At 47.8% G+C, this 18,933-nt stretch overlaps 1 protein-coding gene across 14 annotated transcripts in view; it reads right to left on the bottom strand.

Moving 5' to 3' along the window:
- Positions 1 to 18,933, bottom strand: part of nfixb (nuclear factor I/Xb) — a 143,032-nt gene that overhangs the window by 11,845 nt on the left and 112,254 nt on the right. For 8 of the 14 annotated variants that reach the window (XM_029123284.2, XM_034295260.1, XM_034295259.1 and 5 more), the window contains 7 exons: positions 12,697 to 12,759; positions 11,053 to 11,127; positions 10,460 to 10,580; positions 9,833 to 9,868; positions 9,359 to 9,489; positions 7,920 to 7,994; positions 888 to 1,016 (listed from right to left, as the gene is read on the bottom strand). In XM_029123284.2, the coding sequence (XP_028979117.1) occupies positions 888 to 1,016; positions 7,920 to 7,994; positions 9,359 to 9,489; positions 9,833 to 9,868; positions 10,460 to 10,580; positions 11,053 to 11,127; positions 12,697 to 12,759 (630 nt within the window). The remainder of the gene's footprint in view (positions 1 to 887; positions 1,017 to 7,919; positions 7,995 to 9,358; positions 9,490 to 9,832; positions 9,869 to 10,459; positions 10,581 to 11,052; positions 11,128 to 12,696; positions 12,760 to 18,933) is intronic. The other 6 variants (XM_034295261.1, XM_034295262.1, XM_029123279.2 and 3 more) reach the window with 4 other exon arrangements.

The following is an 18,933-nucleotide window of genomic DNA, read 5'->3' on the forward strand; positions in this document are numbered from 1 at the left end:
TCTATGGTGAACCATCCACAGAAACCATTTCACAACGACTTTGAGTTCTTTAGAAATTAATTTCAAACGGTCAGTTTATGGAGTGTTTCAGACTGTCCCCGTTAATGTGACAACCGTTGATGTCAGATTTTATCAGGAGTTCCTCCTTGTCCCTGGCCCCGGGTCTCAAATAACCACTGGCTGACACAGTGACTCAGTATCTGTTCCACTGCCAGACACAGAAACAGTAAGCTCTTCACACAGTCCCTGGGCTCCCAGACCAAAGGCGTCTTAGTCAGAGAGAGAGGAGAGAGACTGACGGCTATAATGATTGTAGCGGGCACAAAAATAGCGCATGTTCAAGGAAAATGGCAAGACATTGTCGGACGTGATCCGGGAGAGACAATAATAAGCCTACAAGAACAAATGTTTGTTGTGAAAAAATTAATAATGAAAAAAAAAAAGAACACCATACAAGACTCATGAGAATGTAGGGCTCTTGGTGAAACAACTCTGAAGCCAATGAAGCATGTGGCGGTTTCAAGAACAAAGATGGCGGCTGGGGGCCAGGGTGACAGGGGGCGAATGGCTGCTCGGGGCAAAAGCAGGTACAGAATGGTGACTCTTCACCCAGACAGACAGGAGTCTCTTCACAGGGGAACAGAAAGGGACAGTGGGGCGGTTTTAGGCTACGGTGTTTAGATTCTGTGCTTCAGGGCTCTATCCAATGTCCCCAGGGGCGTTGTTCTTTACAGGGTGGTGTGGTCCAGCTTCCCCTCACGGACACCTCTCACCACCACCCCACAGCTGGTTCTGCAGGCCGGGGTGTGGGCGGGCCGGGTGGTGGTGGTGGTGGTGGGGGGGGGGGGGGTGGGTTTCGGGGGGGGGGGCTGTCGGAGGGGTCTCACCTGGTCTCACGCCCGCCAGCATTGGCAGCGGGTGATGGGTGAACGGCACGCGGGGCGACCTCGTCTGCTGCGACAGGGAGCTGTAATCGAATTTCCCCGGCTTCTTAAGAGAACCAGGCGAGGAGAGTCCTGGCAAAAAATGGGATCAACAAAAATGGCAGAACAGAGACGTGGGTTTAATGAACAAGCTGGGCTGGAGTCGATTTGCCCTAGAAAATCACCTGAAGGCTTCAATTTAGGACCTCGGATTTGGGAGGTTTTTTCAATTGTGATCTACTGAAATCAATAGATCAGTTGATAAGACACGGATGAAACTCCCACATCCAGCTCTCTGCGAACAGCCTCTGTGGTACCGTCAAACCCAGGGCAGAGGTGGCCTTCCAGGGGCAGAGAGTGTTTTAAAGCAGTGCGGAAGGGGGAGTGTTTTAAAGGGAGGTGGGGAGGGGGTCCTGGAGGCTTGGGACAGTGTCAAAGGTCAGAGCTGGGAAGAGCGACGGCATTACAATCACTGTCACCATGAGTGACAGACATGATTCTGATCAGTGGCCGTCCACTTTGTCAGGCTGGTCCTCTGTCTGTCTCTTATAGGAGCTGGTCCTCTGTCTGTCTCTTATAGGAGCTGGTCCTCTGTCTGTCCCTTATAGGAGCTGGTCCTCTGTCTCTTATAGGAGCTGGTCCTCTGTCTGTCTCTTATAGGAGCTGGTCCTCTGTCTGTCCCTTATAGGAGCTGGTCCTCTGTCTGTCTCTTATAGGAGCTGGTCCTCTGTCTGTCCCTTTTAGAAGCTGGTCCTCTGTCTGTCTCTTATAGGAGCTGGTCCTCTGTCTGTCTCTTATAGGAGCTGGTCCTCTGTCTGTCTCTTATAGGAGCTGGTCCTCTGTCTGTCTCTTATAGGAGCTGGTCCTCTGTCTGTCCCTTAAAGGAGCTGGTCCTCTGTCTGTCCCTTATAGGAGCTGGTCCTCTGTCTGTCTCTTATAGGAGCTGGTCCTCTGTCTGTCTCTTATAGGAGCTGGTCCTCTGTCTGTCTCTTATAGGAGCTGGTCCTCTGTCTGTCTCTTATAGGAGCTGGTCCTCTGTCTGTCCCTTATAGGAGCTGGTCCTCTGTCTGTCCCTTATAGGAGCTGGTCCTCTGTCTGTCCCTTATAGGAGCTGGTCCTCTGTCTGTCCCTTATAGGAGCTGGTCCTCTGTCTGTCTCTTATAGGAGCTGGTCCTCTGTCTGTCCCTTATAGAAGCTGGTCCTCTGTCTGTCTCTTATAGGAGCTGGTCCTCTGTCTGTCTCTTATAGGAGCTGGTCCTCTGTCTGTCTCTTATAGGAGCTGGTCCTCTGTCTGTCCCTTATAGGAGCTGGTCCTCTGTCTGTCCCTTATAGGAGCTGGTCCTCTGTCTGTCCCTTATAGGAGCTGGTCCTCTGTCTGTCTCTTATAGGAGCTTGTCCTCTGTCTGTCTCTTATAGGAGCTGGTCCTCTGTCTGTCCCTTATAGGAGCTGGTCCTCTGTCTGTCTCTTATAGAAGCTGGTCCTCTGTCTGTCTCTTATAGGAGCTGGTCCTCTGTCTGTCTCTTATAGGAGCTGGTCCTCTGTCTGTCTCTTATAGGAGCTGGTCCTCTGTCTGTCCCTTATAGGAGCTGGTCCTCTGTCTGTCTCTTATAGGAGCTGGTCCTCTGTCTGTCCCTTATAGGAGCTGGTCCTCTGTCTGTCTCTTATAGGAGCTGGTCCTCTGTCTGTCCCTTATAGAAGCTGGTCCTCTGTCTGTCTCTTATAGGAGCTGGTCCTCTGTCTGTCCCTTATAGGAGCTGGTCCTCTGTCTGTCTCTTATAGGAGCTGGTCCTCTGTCTGTCTCTTATAGGAGCTGGTCCTCTGTCTGTCCCTTATAGGAGCTGGTCCTCTGTCTGTCTCTTATAGGAGCTGGTCCTCTGTCTGTCTCTTATAGGAGCTGGTCCTCTGTCTGTCTCTTATAGGAGCTGGTCCTCTGTCTGTCTCTTATAGGAGCTGGTCCTCTGTGTGTCTCTTATAGGAGCTGGTCCTCTGTGTGTAGTCCATTCCCAGCATTACCATTGGAATTGCTGGTCCCTAATAGGACAATGAAAATCAAATAAAAACAAAAACTCCCACCACCACCTTCTCATCACTAGAGAGAACGAAGCACCCGGCATCCCTATAGACAGCAGGGCCCACAGCTATATGACAGCACTGAGAATACATCCTCCCACACACACTCACGCTCCAGACTGCACTCGTCAACATATCTGTTTACAAGGACTGTGATTTTGGACTGCATTACAACTAGGCCAGACTGTGTTGTTATGGCACATTGACTGAGCATAGCTATATTCAGATATGGAGGCAGGCTGCCAACAGAAATATCAATATGTCATTTCATTTAGTAGCCTACTGCTTATAATTCAGTCTGTCAGTTGTATGGAACTCTGGGCTGGTTGGTGGGCAGCTCTTCTGCGTTGTGGTAATATGTCTCCCTCAGATATGGCACGGAGAATACACACACACGCACACACACAGACACACAAACACACCCACACACACCAACGCACACACCCACAAGCTATTTAATCAAATCAGCAAGCAGACGGTCCAATTCAAATGAATGATGAAGGAAAAAGTGGAGAGGGCCACTGAAAGAAAGTTGGGGAGGAGTGACGGCACAGGCTGCATATGTATACACACACACACAAACACACGCATGCATGTATATAGTTATATACAAAAACAATCCGTCCTCCTACTTTTATAAATGTCAAACGAGGCTACAGGACTCGTGTTTGGTAAAAACAGTCACACTAAGTATAGGCCAGGCTAGAAACATAGCCAAATTTGTTCAAAGTAAAGAAACTCTGTTTTATGATCAAGGACTCATGTGGCTGGGTTAGAGGGAAATTATTTTCATATATGGTAATCGGAACTCACAATTTAAAATTTCAGGGTTTTTGACCATTGCCAAATGTTATTTGACCTCAGGGAGGCATGCTATAAAAAATAAAATTAAGTCTTATAATTTTCATTATGATAAAGCACAAAATACTTCTGCATGGAAAAATAAACATGTTACTTTTCTCACATGCATGCATGTCCACAGACTCCAACATATACTGCACAATTTGTGAATGAGTGCACACACACACACACACACATTAAAATTCAATTTAACAAATTCCTCATCAGCAAAACAACCCTGACTAACAAAAAGTCCCATAAACGACTAAACGACATATATTCACACAAATAAAACCAACACAGCAAATAAAACCGAGATCATTTCAGTATGGGCTTGAGAGACGTTGAAATAGCTTTTACAAGCTATGCATATAAAGCCTAACGGGGTAGTCGTTCTGAAAGACGTTTTTGAAGTGTTACTTCGGGAAACATTTTATCACAACAATTACCCATAATGCCTCGACGGCAGCATTGCAGCTGGGCCTGTGTGGGCACTGGTAAGTATAGAAACGGGTGGGCAGGGTGGAGCGGGCACTCGAGTTCTGCTAGGCAGCAATGTGTGACACCAAGTGGGAGTGTGTGTGGATGTGGGGAGTGTGATGATCCATTTGGTGGCGTGGGATTAATGATGATGGAAACACATCACAGCAACCTGGCACGCTCTCTTAACACTTTCCACACCAAGACCATTGGAACATTAAAAGGGGAACAAGAAATATGTCTCGTCCAGAGAAGTGTGGCATAGGAGCAGAATTTGGGCAGGCTCAACTGAACATTCTGAATAAAACCAACTAGGCCAAAGGTGGACTGACAGTCTGTGATGCATTTTGTCAAGTTAATATCTTAACAAATGCAAGGTCTGAGTGAAGAGCTGGGCTGGTGGACTAGGACCAGATGCCCAAGGAAGCATTGTCTGTTGGAGCTGACAGGATTTCATCTGATCTCTTTGTTTCTAGCTGAGTGCGTGCGTGTCTGTGTGTGCGCGTGCGTGTGTGTGCATGAGTGCGCTACAGTTTTTTCAGCTTTATTTCTGTGTCCAACTCCTGGCACATCGCTTGGGCAGACTGGCAGACAATCAACTGCTCCCATGACCCTCTAGTCTCGCCACGCTAACAAGCTGGCTGCCACACAAAACCCAGAGGACAGTGACCCACCCCCCCATCCCAAAACCTAACTTCCAGAGGATCACGACCCCTCCCATTGCAACAGATGTCGATACATGAACACACAGCTCTGTCACGTCAACTAAGATGACTCCCCACATATCTGCTTCGACGCACAAGTAGGCTCCGTTGACCACAGTCCACTGACGAGCTGCGCTTGAAATGTGGAGGGAGAGGCGACAGCAACAACCAATGAAATGGATGACTTAGGCGTGTCAAGATCCCCTCAGGAGACACCCGGGAAGCAGAGCAGGAGACAGTGGAGGTAATGATGAATTATATGATCACCTGATATGCCTCAGAGCCTTCCATTCAGGTAGTGAATTACATCTGCGGGGATAACCAAGGGCCTCTCACCCATCCCCCTCACCCATCCCCCTCACCCACCCTCCCCTCTTCCCCCAACACCACCAGGACAGATGTCTGGAGTAACCCAGTAGCTCCCATTGCTATAGACACATGGAGGCACCATCTGGACCGGAATGCTGCTACTCTCCAGATTGGGAGTGTGTGTGTGTGTGTGTGTGTGTGCGTGCATGCGTGCGCGACTGTGTGTGTACTACAGGGGGGGCGGGTTAGACAGAGGGTGCCTTGTGCCTTGACGGGACACCTGAGTGCATTTAGTCTTGTTTGTTTATGTTGCGTTCCACTTCCTGTCCTGTGTTTTGGAGGTGTCCTCTGTTGAGGGGAGGCTGTGACAGGTGGGCGCCCAGAGAACAGCACCGCCCCACAACTGACGGGATGAAGAATCTCACCGTCACTCGATAGGAGACTGTGACTCTACTGTCTTGCCAGTCACACAGCCGCCCGTACAACACGACACGCCAGAGCCCGGACGCAGGTGTGGCTGACAAACTGCAGTTCCAAGACTGAACAGGCAAATGCTAAAATGGTGTGAAAAATACACTGAACTCAGTTAAAAAAACTATTACAGACAAAAATAGAAAGAGAATGAAAAAAATCTAGATATCTTCGCGATATATCTCTCTGCCTATTCAGCATCAATATGATACTGAGACATTTTCTTCTGGTATGTAGTATGTAGTAAATAAGATCCTTTTGTTTATTAAGTCTGTCTGTTCTGTGAGACAGCACATACTGTACAGCATGAGGTTTGAAACAATCTCCGTTGCCTGTCACTAACATTCAAAAGTTTGGGGTCGCTTAAAAATGTCCTTGTTTTCCATGAAAACATACATGAAATGAGCAAATATAACAAAATGAATAGGAAATATATCCATTGGCAGGGTTTGAAATAATGATTTATTCCAGCAAACTTCACTTTCATCAAATAATCCTCCATTTGCAGCAATTACAGCCTTGCAGACCTTTGTCATTCTAGTTGTAAATTTGTTGAGATAATCTGAAGAGATTTCACCCCATGCTTCCTGAAGCTCCTCCCACAAGTGGGATTGGCTTGATGGACAATTCTATGGTCAAGCTGCTCCCACAACTGTGCTGGTCACTCCATTATAGACAGAATACCAGCTGACTGCTTCTTCCCTAAATAGTTTGGAGCTGTGCTTTGGGTCACTGTCGTGTTGTAGCAGGAAATTGTCTCCAATCAAGCGTCGTCCACAAGGGTATGTCATGGCGTTGCGAAATGAAGTGACAGCCTTTCTGCTTTAAGATCCCTTTCACGCTGTACAAATCTCCCACTTTATCACCACCAAAGCCCCCAGAGACCATTAAACGGCCTCCACCATGCTTGACAGATGGCATCAAGCCCTCCTCCAGAATCTTTTCATTTGGTTTGCATCTGACAAATGTTCCTTATTGTGATCCAAAACACCTCAAACTTAGATTCATCTATCAATAACACTTTTTTCGAATCTTCCTTTGTCCAGTGTCTGTGTTCTTTTGCCCATCTTTTCTTATTATTGGCCAGTCTGAGATATGATTTTGTTTTTGCATCTCTGCCTAGAAGGCCAGCATCCCAGAGTTGCCTCTTCACTGCTGACATCCAGACTGGTATTTTGGGGTACTATTTAATGAAGTTGCTAGTTGAGGACCTGTGAAGTGTCTGTTTCTCAAACTAGACACTTTAATGTATTTGTCCTCTTGCTCATTGGTGCACTGGGGCCTCCCACTCCTCTTTCTATTCTGGTTACAGACAGTTGGTGTTGTTCTGTGAAGGACGTACTACAAAGCGTTGTACAAGATCTTCAGTTTCTTGGCAATTTTTTGTATGGGATAGCCTTCATTTCTTAGAACAAGAATAGACTAACAAAAAAAAGTTATTTGTTTTCAGCGGTGCTAACATAATTGCAAAAGGGTTTTCTAATGATCCTTTAGCATTTTAAAATGATAAACAATGTGCCATTGGAACACAAGTGATGGTTGCTGATAAAGAGCGTCTGTATGCCTGTGTAGATATTCCAGCTACAATAGTCATCTACAACATGAACACTATCTACACCATATTTCTGATTAATCTGATATAATGTTAATGGACAAAAAGCTTTCCTTTCAAAAACAAGGAAATTTCTAAATGACCCCATCTTTTGAACGGCAGTGTATATCTATGGTGACTGGTATGTTCTGCTTTCCATCCAGTGGTACAGGCAGTGAGAGATGTGGAGAGTGGATGCATTTAGCTGCTCTTTAACAGCGTTCAACTGTGTACGGACACAGTCTCTGTGCGGCCGGATTCAAGCCCTCCACCTTGGACATCGTTTAGAGAACAGCAGGAGAGGAGCTACTGGGTTACCAAAAGGCTTTGGTGAATCCACAACAGGCACATGGGAGAGAAAAAGTCCAGCCCAACAACAGCAGAGAGGAGAGGGAGAAGATACAGCTCCAGCTAGATAATGTGAAGAATGAGACCAACAGACAGAGAGATGAGAGAGAGATAGAGGCCAGCTGAGGGAGTTAAGGTATAGCACAGATACACTTGTAACATGTATATGAATGTGTTCTAACCATGGTAAGGAAACTGCACGCCATCGTTTTCATGCTTAATCTTCCTCTCCTGCACACTGGCCAAATGGTGCTGCACTGAAAGTCCAAACAGGGGAAAAGGGAAGAGTTAACAGTAGAGGAGGGGCCACGGTGGAAAGACTACCTTGGTTTTACTCCACTCACTGTGAATATCACCTTGTTACAATATGTCATAAACAGCGTCCATATAGAGGCTACATTATAATCACACATATTTAACAAACACATTCAATGCCCCTCCATCCACAGTGGACTGCCGGCCACAATTAGAACAGGAATGAATACATTAACACAATCAATATGGAACATGTTGAACATTCATTTTGGCACAGCATCCAGTGTGGACTTGGACGGACCATTAAGAGAGGATAGGAAGTATTCTATAAGGAGCAGCGGTGTTCAGGTTCAGGTGAGCGGTGCGTGGCGCTACTGAACACACACCATGAGGAGGGCTGGACGGTTCACCATGGAAGATGAACAGTCTATGGGAGTCAATGTAGGGCCACAACTTTGAGAAGATCTAGGATTTCAGGAAAGTCAAACCTTTTAGGATTTAAAAGGAAAGTGTCTGATTATTGCTGAACAGTCAAATAAATAGAAAGCTATTGGCATGACGCACGTCTTCAGTACAAAGCTTCTGACGGAGGCTCAAGTCCAGTCTGTCAGCAGGATATCAACCTTCACCCTGTCAAACAATGTCTCATCACAGAAGGTGACTGCAGGAGCTGGGCAGCTTAAACCAAATGCAGTCTGTGGTACAGAACATCTAGTTTCAATCTTCTTGTAAGAGTCAGAACTTCTGTGAAGTCTGAGGCTGACTGATCTAGGAATCCGTCTCTACGTCTCAAACCACACCAACCAAGTAGCAGGCACAGTCGTACTGTCACTGTGGAACGTCTCAACAGTCATACTGTCACTGTGGAACGTCTCAACAGTCATACTGTCACTGTAGAATGTCTCAACAGTCGTACTGTCACTGTGGAACGTCTCAACAGTCATACTGTCACTGTGGAACGTCTCAACAGTCATACTGTCACTGTGGAACGTCTCAACAGTCATACTGTCACTGTAGAACGTCTCAACAGTCGTACTGTCACTGTGGAACGTCTCAACAGTCGTACTGTCACTGTGGAACGTCTCAACAGTCGTACTGTCACTGTGGAACGTCTCAACAGTCGTACTGTCACTGTGGAACGTCTCAACAGTCATTTGGACCATGTAGAACCACAGGCCCACTGAAACATGGCTTCTTATAATCCCTACTCTGCCTCCTGCACCTGGCACACTGGATCCCTGGGGGACTGGTCATGGATGGTAGGGGGCAGAGCAGAGCTACAGAGAAGAGGGGGGGGGGGTTAGTAGAGGGGGGAAGTACAAAAGCACACAGCTCAGCATGGGGGGGGTCAACCGTGGTGTCTCACCTGCGTCCACGTCATTGGGCCAGCCGCCGGACTGGGAGCTGCTGCCGGCCGCCGGAGAACGGCCAGAGTAGAACACATCATCCACCGGGCTCTCCATCTCACTGTCGTCAATGGACTTGCGCTTGTTGGAGCTGGAGGAGGACAGAGAAAGGGAGGCACTGTGTGTGGAGGTGGAAAGACAACAACATCGAGGAGCAGAGAGCCAGAGGTCCACAGGAGGCGTCAGTCAACATGCTTTATCTGATCGGGTCCATGCTTGAGGTTCCAGTACGTCACATTAGTTTGTGTATCTAGACTGAGGTATTCTGTTTGAATACAGTGAATCGAGGTGTTAGTTGACCATAGTTGACTGGTAAAAATATGTATATATGCTACCACATATAAAATGTTTTACCAGTGGATTCGCATAACAAATTGTGCCTGTCTAAATGAGAGTTACATAAGGGAAAACATTTTGGGGGCGAATATAACTACCTCCGTGGGAGACTTGCATAAAGCTCCATTTCAGTCCTGCAGTGTGAGAGAAAGAGAGCGAGAGAGAGAAATATGGAAGGAAAGAGAGGGACACAAACATAGGAGAGAAAGAAATGCAGAAGGAGAGAGAGGAAAGAAAAAGAGTGACAGAAAAACACAACCAAACAGTGTGAAGAATAGACAGATGAGGACAGAGGAAGGTTTCATAGAGGACAGGAGAGAGGAGAGGAGAGAAGAGAGGGGAGACAGGGGAGAGGAGAGAGGTGAGGGGAGACAGGGGAGAGGAGAGGGGAGACAGGGGAGAGGAGAGAGGAGAGAGGGGAGAGGCGACAGGGGAGAGGAGAGAGGAGAAAGGAGAGAGGGGAGAGGAGAGAGGGGAGAGGAGAGAGGAGAAAGGAGAGAGGAGAGGGGAGAGAGGAGAAAGGAGAGGAGAAAGGAAAGAGGGGAGAGAGGAGAAAGGAGAGAGGGGAGAGGAGAGAGGAGACATGGGAGAGGGGAGAGGGGAAAGGAGAAGGTCCATTCACACAGCAGAGTGAGAAAAGCATTACCAAAAGTTATATAGCATAGACTGAGTAGTACAGAAGCTAGTTATAGGAGGATCCAGAACATCAGCTAATGAGTGTGTACCTGGTGGAGGGAGTGGAGGTGATGGAGCGCCTTCCCAGGGCCACCTGGTTGATGTTGTAGTAGCCAGGACTCTCCAGGTCGGCCAGGGAGAAGTTGGGGCCGGACGCTGTAGCCACTGGAGCTGAGGAGCAACACAAACATCATCCGTCTTGGGTTAGGTAGAATCAGGTGTTTGTGTGAACTGGGGAGTGTGCAGTCCCAGTGAGAAAGACAGGCAGGCAGACAGACAGAAAACAGACAGGCAGGCAGACAGACAGACAGGCAGACAGACAGACAGAAAACAGACAGACAGGCAGACAGAAGACAGACAGACAGGCAGACACGCCAACAGGCAGACAGACAGACAGACAGGCAGACAGACAGAAGACAGACAGAAGACAGACAGACATACAGGCAGTCAGACAGGCTGACCGACAGGCAGAAAGACAGGCAGACAGACAGAGGACAGACAGACAGACTGACAGAGGACAGACAAACAGACAGACAGGCAGACAGACAGACATAGGACAGACAGACAGACAGACATAGGACAGACAGACAGGCAGACAGACAGGCAGACAGACAAGCAGACAGACAGGCAGGCAGTGACTCACTCTGTGACACACGGACCAGCTCAGCCACGTTCCACACCCCTGAAGTCACAAAGCAGTCCTGGAAACTCAAGTGCCCTAGAGAGATGGAGATGAGAGAGGGATGAGAGTGCAAGGATGCTAGTGTCCACACACACGCACTCGCACTCACGCACACACGCACTCACGCACTCACGCACTCACGCACTCACGCACTCACGCTCATACAGAGGGGGCTGAGCAGGGGCAGGCATGGAAAAAACAGACAAACTGCTGTGGAATGAACTCGCATGTGTTTTCTATAAGATAGGAAATGGTCATATCACGCATAGCAACCCTATGGACAGTTACATACATCATGACCGCGTCAAGCCAAGCATGTCAAAACGCTGACCAGCAGGAGGCCAAATGTGCTCTGCAGACTGTGCATGAGTGGTTGAAAGTTCTCCGGGACAGGGGTTCCAGTGGACTGGGTCTTGTCACGTGCGCAGTGTCACGGCTGCTATATACTTGGCATGGTGTTTGTGCATTTGACCTTTTTCTAGTCTACACCTATACACACATTTTGTATGTGCGTGTGTAAGGTGACCAATGTTGTAAAGCTCTGGTGTGTAGTGTCTGTGTGTGTGTGTTTGTAGTGTGTGTGTAGTGTGTTTGTAGTGTGTGTGTAGTGTGTGTGTAGAGTGTGTGTGTTTGTAGTGTGTGTGTGTGTTTGTAGTGTGTAGTGTGTGTGTGTGTATGTTGTGTGTGGGTGTGTGTGTATAGTGTGTGTGAAGTTTGTGTGTGTGTATGTTGTGTGTATGTGTGTATGGTGTGGGTGTGTGTGTGGTGTGTGTATGTTGTGTGGGTGTGTGTGTATGTGGTGTGTGCATGTTGTGTGGGTGTGTGTGTAGTGTATGTTGTGTGTGTGTGTGTGTGTGTGTGAAGTGTGTGTGTTGTGTGTGTTGTGTGTATGGTGTGTATGGTGTGTGTGTGTGTGTGTGGTGTGTGTATGTTGTGTGTGTGTGTGTATGTTGTGTGTGTCTGTGTGTGTGTGGTGTGTGTATGGTGTGTATGGTGTGTGTGTGTGGTGTGTGTATGTTGTGTGTGTGTGTGTGTGTGTGTGGTGTGTGTATGGTGTGTGTGTGTGTGGTGTGTTTATGTTGTGTGTGTGTGTGTGTGTGTGTGTGTGTGTGTGGTGTGTGTGTACCAGTCACTATAGGTCCAGCCCAGTGTATAGGAATGTACAGGATATCCAGGTTGGTGCACCACGCCCTCTCATCTCCTCTGCTCAGCCGTGTTCACCGCAGCGCGCCGGGCTGCATGAGGTCATAGCTCCAGACGGCCGCGCGGCCATGTGGTTCCCATCTTCCAATAACGTCAGGGTGATTTATGTGTGGGCCGCAGCACTCACAGCCAGGCTCAACAATGGGAACATCAGCTCGTCTTACTATAATAAACTCAGGCCCAACTCAACTGGGGCCCACTATACACTAGCCTGTATTATATATGTGTGCGTGTGTGTGTGTGTGAGTTTGAACAAGCATTTGCATATATAAATGACAGTTCGCATGGGGATTTAATCGTTTCTGTGTTTCGGGGGAGTGCTGTGTGTGTGTGTGCATAATGAGTGGGACGTTCTTTTTGGGCGTGTGTGTTTCTGAGAGTGCGCGCGCACTGTGAACTCACCATTGGGCGGTGGCTTGATATCTGTGTCTCCTTGTTGGTTTGAGCTGTCTGACTGTCCAGATTCTGTAGAAAAATTAGACAAAGACAGAAAGAAAATGAGAGAAAGGGATGAAAGTCAGGCAGGAGACCGGACTGCATCCATGGCGAGGGGGCAGAGGGGTGAGAATTGCATAGAAACATGTTGGAAACTTCCCATCGTTCCTTAAAAAGGCAGAACTGGGACTTAGATTAAAGCTTGGCTGTTACCGCTCAGGTTGAAAATCGGAGTCATGAAAGGGCAAATCTGAGTTTGCTTTCTGGAGTCATTCACCTCAGGGGGAATCACTGCTCAAACTCTGGACCAGAGTACCAAGTATCAACAAGCAATGGTGAGGTATTCCCAAAGTCGCTATCTCTTCAAGGCGGGCACTTGTTTTTCTGTCTCTGCCTCCCTCAGTCCCCACTCTCTCTCCCTCACTCCCCACTCTGCCTCCCTCACTCCCCGCTCTCTCTCCCTCACTCCCCGCTCTCTCTCCCTCACTCCCCACTCTGCCTCCCTCACTCCCCACTCTGCCTCCCTCACTCCCCACTCTGCCTCCCTCACTCCCCGCTCTCTCTCCCTCACTCCCCACTCTGCCTCCCTCACTCCCCACTCTGCCTCCCTCACTCCCCACTCTCTCTCCCTCACTCCCCGCTCTCTCTCCCTCACTCCCCACTCTCTCTCCCTCACTCCCCACTCTCTCTCCCTCACTCCCCGCTCTCTCTCCCTCACTCCCCTGACTCTTAGACCTCTGGTCAGCACTGTGGGGCAGGTGAAGTTCCATGTAACCCCAGCTTCCCTGTGCCTCCACACTGACGACCTGCATAAGCTGAGGTGTATAAATGTGTGTGTCCGCGTGGCGCCGTGGCGACGGCGTCTCATGCAGCTCCTTACCTAAACGACTGTGCAGAGGGGCCTGCTGTAGTTTGGTTTGGCCCCGCCTGGTGCCATTCTTTCTCGGCTGTGTAATGCAGCCATGTAGAGCTTTATGGATGGATCATATATACCCTTCAGGACAATTACCCCCTGAGCACAGGGACCAAGGCAGAGCAGGAGCCAAGTATCACCCCACCGCGAGCCTCGCTTCCCCTGCTCCATCTAAGCCCTTCAGCATCCTAATCTCGGGGGGGGTGGTGGTAGGCTAGGCCTCCGCAATGTGCCAGCAAACTGCCGCACCATTCACCCCGCCGCCAAAGACAAGAAAACAAAAAACAAAAGGACTGCAGAATCGCCACATCGCTTTAGTCTGAAAGGAGGGAAAACAGAAAGATGGAGTCTCTCGTTCCCTTTGCCTGAGTGAAGTCTCAGGCCCTCTCTCGCTCTCTTTCGCTGTTGCTATGTGGAATCCTGGCAGCCATTTTAGCGTTTGGCAGCCATCTTAGCTTTGGCGGTACCGATACATTCCAGCTAGCTGACGGCACACCCACATGCACCAGAAGCACACCCACTCTCAGACAGACTCATAGACACACTGGTCTTAAAGATAAAATTATTTACAGAGGAATATATACGTGAATGGAGGGAATAACACCGCTGGGGTGTTTGTTTTTAGTCAACTGTCCGTAGAGCTGCTGGACCTCTGCAAGCTGTTGAATAAAGATCAAGACCGAATAACTGTAGCTGAGCCTGACAGACAAATCTTCAAGGAAGGAAACATCAGGAAAACATCCAGGCAGAGACCACGATTAACTGTCTAGGGCACATTCCTGTACAAGTTAAATAAGGTGATGTAGACAGCAAAGCCCACATTTTAAATGTAGGCTGATGAAGGAGAAATGGATGTTGTTGAGCTCTTTTATACGTTTTGAGAATAATATCCACTAATGTTGGGCAAACGTCCAGTATGTAAAACATCTAAAAATGCAAATAAACTTAAACCTGTTTAACTATTTTATGGCCTTTATTTAAAAATACATCTGGGTTGTCAAGACAACCACAAAGAGCCCTCCATTCAGCTGGCTAATGAGAGGGTGGGACAAGCTGGGCTGTCACCCTGACTGAAATGGAAGCTGACAGTCCAGAGCTGCAGGTTGATTCTCTCCTGACAGATCACCAGATGTGTTCCGCTCCTCACCTGCTTTCCACCTGGGGCCTGGACACTACACACACCATCAGAATGAGGGGTTTCCTGACTACGCCCTGGGGCCTGGACACTACACACACCATCAGAATGAGGGGTTTCCTGACTACGCCCTGGGGCCTGGACACTACACACACCCTCAGAACCAGGGGTTTCCTGACTACGCCCTGGGGCCTGGACACTACACACACCATCAGAACCAGGGGTTTCCTGACTACGCCCTGGGGCCTGGACACTACACACACCATCAGAATGAGGGGTTTCCTGACTACGCCCTGGGGCCTGGACACTACACACACCATCAGAATGAGGGGTTTCCTGACTACGCCCTGGGGCCTGGACACTACACACACCCTCAGAACCAGGGGTTTCCTGACTACGCCCTGGGGCCTGGACACTACACACACCATCAGAACCAGGGGTTTCCTGACTACGCCCTGGGGCCTGGACACTACACACACCCTCAGAACCAGGGGTTTCCTGACTACGCCCTGGGGCCTGGACAGTTCACACACCATCAGAATGAGGGGTTTCCTGACTACGCCCTGGGGCCTGGACACTACACACACCCTCAGAACCAGGGGTTTCCTGACTACGCCCTGGGGCCTGGACAGTTCACACACCATCAGAATGAGGGGTTTCCTGACTACGCCCTGGCCCGGACCCACTCTGCATCCTAACCGTACTCAAGTTAGAGCCAAAAGTACACAGGTTTGAATATCTAACAAGTTAAGGTGCTGGTCTATAGCTACCCCCTTCGGGATCCTTGTCAGTTCCTGTGATAAGGGAAAACCGGGCAAAACTAGCAGTTTAATATAACTGAGGCCCTCTGGTGGTCCGGAGGAGTGATAACAGCTTCAGTCCGTTTGTAGTAGACGCTGTGTTCTGGAGAGGGTAAAAACACCTCCAATGCATTTGCATGGCACATTAGCGGGGCTTGTTTCCTGCTGCTGGACCTGAGTGTGTTGGAGGAGCCGAGGAGCTGCAGGAGAACAAAGGGAGGAGGCTGGAGGGAGGAGTCGGGGATAAACAAGGGGGAGCTCATCAAACACAGAGGAGATGCTCTGAGACAATGGAGAGTCGGCCCATTATTAGTGCTGCTGGTCTACCAGCCCAATGGGCTGGAGGGGGGCCCGGTGACACCACCTAGCTTATCGCCATGCCTCCATCCCCAGGCCCACATCCACCCTGCTCATTCTTATCTCCAACACACAGCCGCCCTAAGGCCCCCAGCACACACCCTGCACACACCCTGCCAGAGATAAGGCATCACACACACTCTCACAATTAAAACAAACACACACCACATACACACTTACACACTGACTCCTCACACACACACAACACACAACATATACATGCTGTCTTCACTCACACATACCACATACACACTTACCCCCCTCACACACACACACACACACACACACACACACACACACAACACATACACACTGATTCCACTCATATACTATATAATGTACATCTGTCAATTACATTCCAACACATCATGTAATACTGAGACTCTAGTTTCAATGCCCTACATTTTACAGACAATGCTCCATAAACAAATTGCATTCAGTACTGGTTTACTAAACAAATAACCTAAGTATGTGTACAGACATTCAGCCGGCAATCAATAGTAGTTAAACTGTAGTTCAACAAGACGTCAAAGGTAGGTAAACAGTAGGACAACAGGAGGTCAACAGGAGGTGAAATTATGATCTTACTAATCAAACACACCTGTAATTTGGATGCAAAGACATACATGAACACAAAGATCTAAGATAATCACACCCAAACTGAACACCCCCCTTACTGTGCCAGGTCTAATAGACTCATTTGCCATGTGCATATTCATAAATGAATGCACTCACACAAATAGGCCCTTTTCCCCTATTTACCAGTAAGCTCAGAGCGTTTGTTCATGCATCACAGCAAACAGCATATTTTAATCTAATGGGCACTAACTGGAGGGGATTTCACATGGCACAGTAAAGAATCGACAGTGGGTCAAATAACAGAGAATAACAGGCCAGTGGCTCCACAGTCAAAGTTCTCAAGTGAAGTGAACAAGGCCTAAGCAGGCAACAGGTCTCTGAACCATGGCTCAGCTCTCATTAACCCCTCCTCTTCCCTTCATCACTCTCTCTCCCTCTTCCCTTCTATCGATACCTCTCTCTCTCTCTTCACATCTCTCCTTCTGTCTCTCCTTCCACCTCACCTCACCATCTCCCAATCTCTCCATGTACCTCCACCTGTCGCTATAACCATTTATACATTTACATGTGAGCAACTTCCATCAATCATTGATCGGTTGATTTAGTAGTCATAGAGAGAGGGGAGGGGATGAATTAGCCAATTGAAAGCTCAAGATGATCGTGTTCCCAGAGCCTCAGCACCTTCAGTGACCACAGAGAGTTGGGACACTCATTCAACAGCCCATCTGAAAGTGGTGCCAGTCTATACTGAGGCCAGTCTATACTGGACAGTTTCCTCTTCACTGCACTTGGGCATTAGGATTTGACCTGTAGAACTGAGGGAAGACTGCCTTGTACTATATATTTTCTACCGTTATTCAAACCAGGCAAGTTGATTAAGAAGATATTCTTATTCAAACCAATGTCCTGGGGTAATGTTAACTGCCGTCCGCAGGCACAAAACGACATACCTCGGACCTGGGCGGTATAAAGATTCTGTTCACTATTCAGACGCCCTTAACCACTAGGCCACCTTGCAGGCCTGCAAGACATTATTCGGCTTGAAAAGTAACTCACCCCTCTGAGCCTGGGTCCTCTCTAGGTTTCTTCCTAAAATTTGGCCTTCTTAGGGGTTTTTTCCTAGCCACTGAAATTCAACACTACTGTTGTTTGCTCCTTGGGGTTTAAGGCCGGGTGTTTGTGTAAAAATTGCTGTTGTAAAAATGGCTTTATAAATACATTTGATTTGATTTGAAGTGTAATAGTTGTTCAAGCAGAGAAGCTGGGGAAACACTACTGCATTCTGACTGGCACAATATTAGCATTCTCACAGCTATTCTTGGTCAAAGTCTTGAGATGATAAAAGGCACAAAAGTGTGCCATTTGAAAGAGGGTACTCTCTTGCGATGCAATGCCAACTGGCCACATGGTTGTACTATAACAGGAGATGGATCGATAGAGTACACTACTGAAAGGGAGAAATCAAGGATGTTTTCATTTGGGATTTGGTGAAAATGCAATTTCTAAAGAACCAAATGTCCAATATGCATAAAACCTGACATTTGGCATACACGGAACAAGGTTTCTCAATTATATATTTTCCTGACCACTAATCCAAACACACTCACCAATGAATATTCATGAGGACATGGTCTGGGCACATAAATGGATTAACAACAGACAAATATATTTGTACTGTAACAAAACGTGGTACCTATCAAGACTGCCAGGACTAACTTGGAAGTTGCAGTGGTAGTGTTTTGGCTTAGAAGAAGTGCATCCATAGATGCTACTGTATATACCAGGTTTGGTGAAAATCTATGTAGCAGTTCTGGAAAACAAATTTAAAATACAATATTTATTTGCATGATCTGTCGGAAATTTCACTTCTGTTGGCTTTTGTTCTGGTATCTGGCAAGCGTACTGAGGAGTACAGAAGTAGCTCATGTCAGGACAAAAGTGTCCATTAAGTCCTGGTGGGGCATTGGGTACACAGCTTGAACCCCAGTATTGCTGCTTGAAACTACAGTATATTTCCAATTTGGAATCCAGACAGAAATGGGATATCCAACAAGATGCATATTTAATTGCCCACAAGAACAGCTGCTGGGGTAGGGAAGATTGATCGAAGCTTAACAACCATCTCAGGAACAGGTGCAGTAAGTTATAGAAAAGATATATTATCAGGTTGAATTTATAACCCCATTTCCAAAACAGTTGTGACACTGCGTAAAGAATGCTAATAAAAACAGAATACAGTGATGTGCAAATCATTTATCCCTACATATAATTGGAAATATTACATTTGAAATGTTGGAACTGAGAAATACATGCACATTTGGAATTTGATGCCAGCAACACGTTTCAAAAAAGATGGGACAGGGACATGTTTATCACTGTGTTGCATCACCTCTTCTTTTAACACCTCTTCTTTTAACACC

This window comes from Esox lucius, chromosome 11, assembly GCF_011004845.1.
Source record: "Esox lucius isolate fEsoLuc1 chromosome 11, fEsoLuc1.pri, whole genome shotgun sequence".
In the NCBI taxonomy this organism is placed as follows: domain Eukaryota; kingdom Metazoa; phylum Chordata; class Actinopteri; order Esociformes; family Esocidae; genus Esox; species Esox lucius.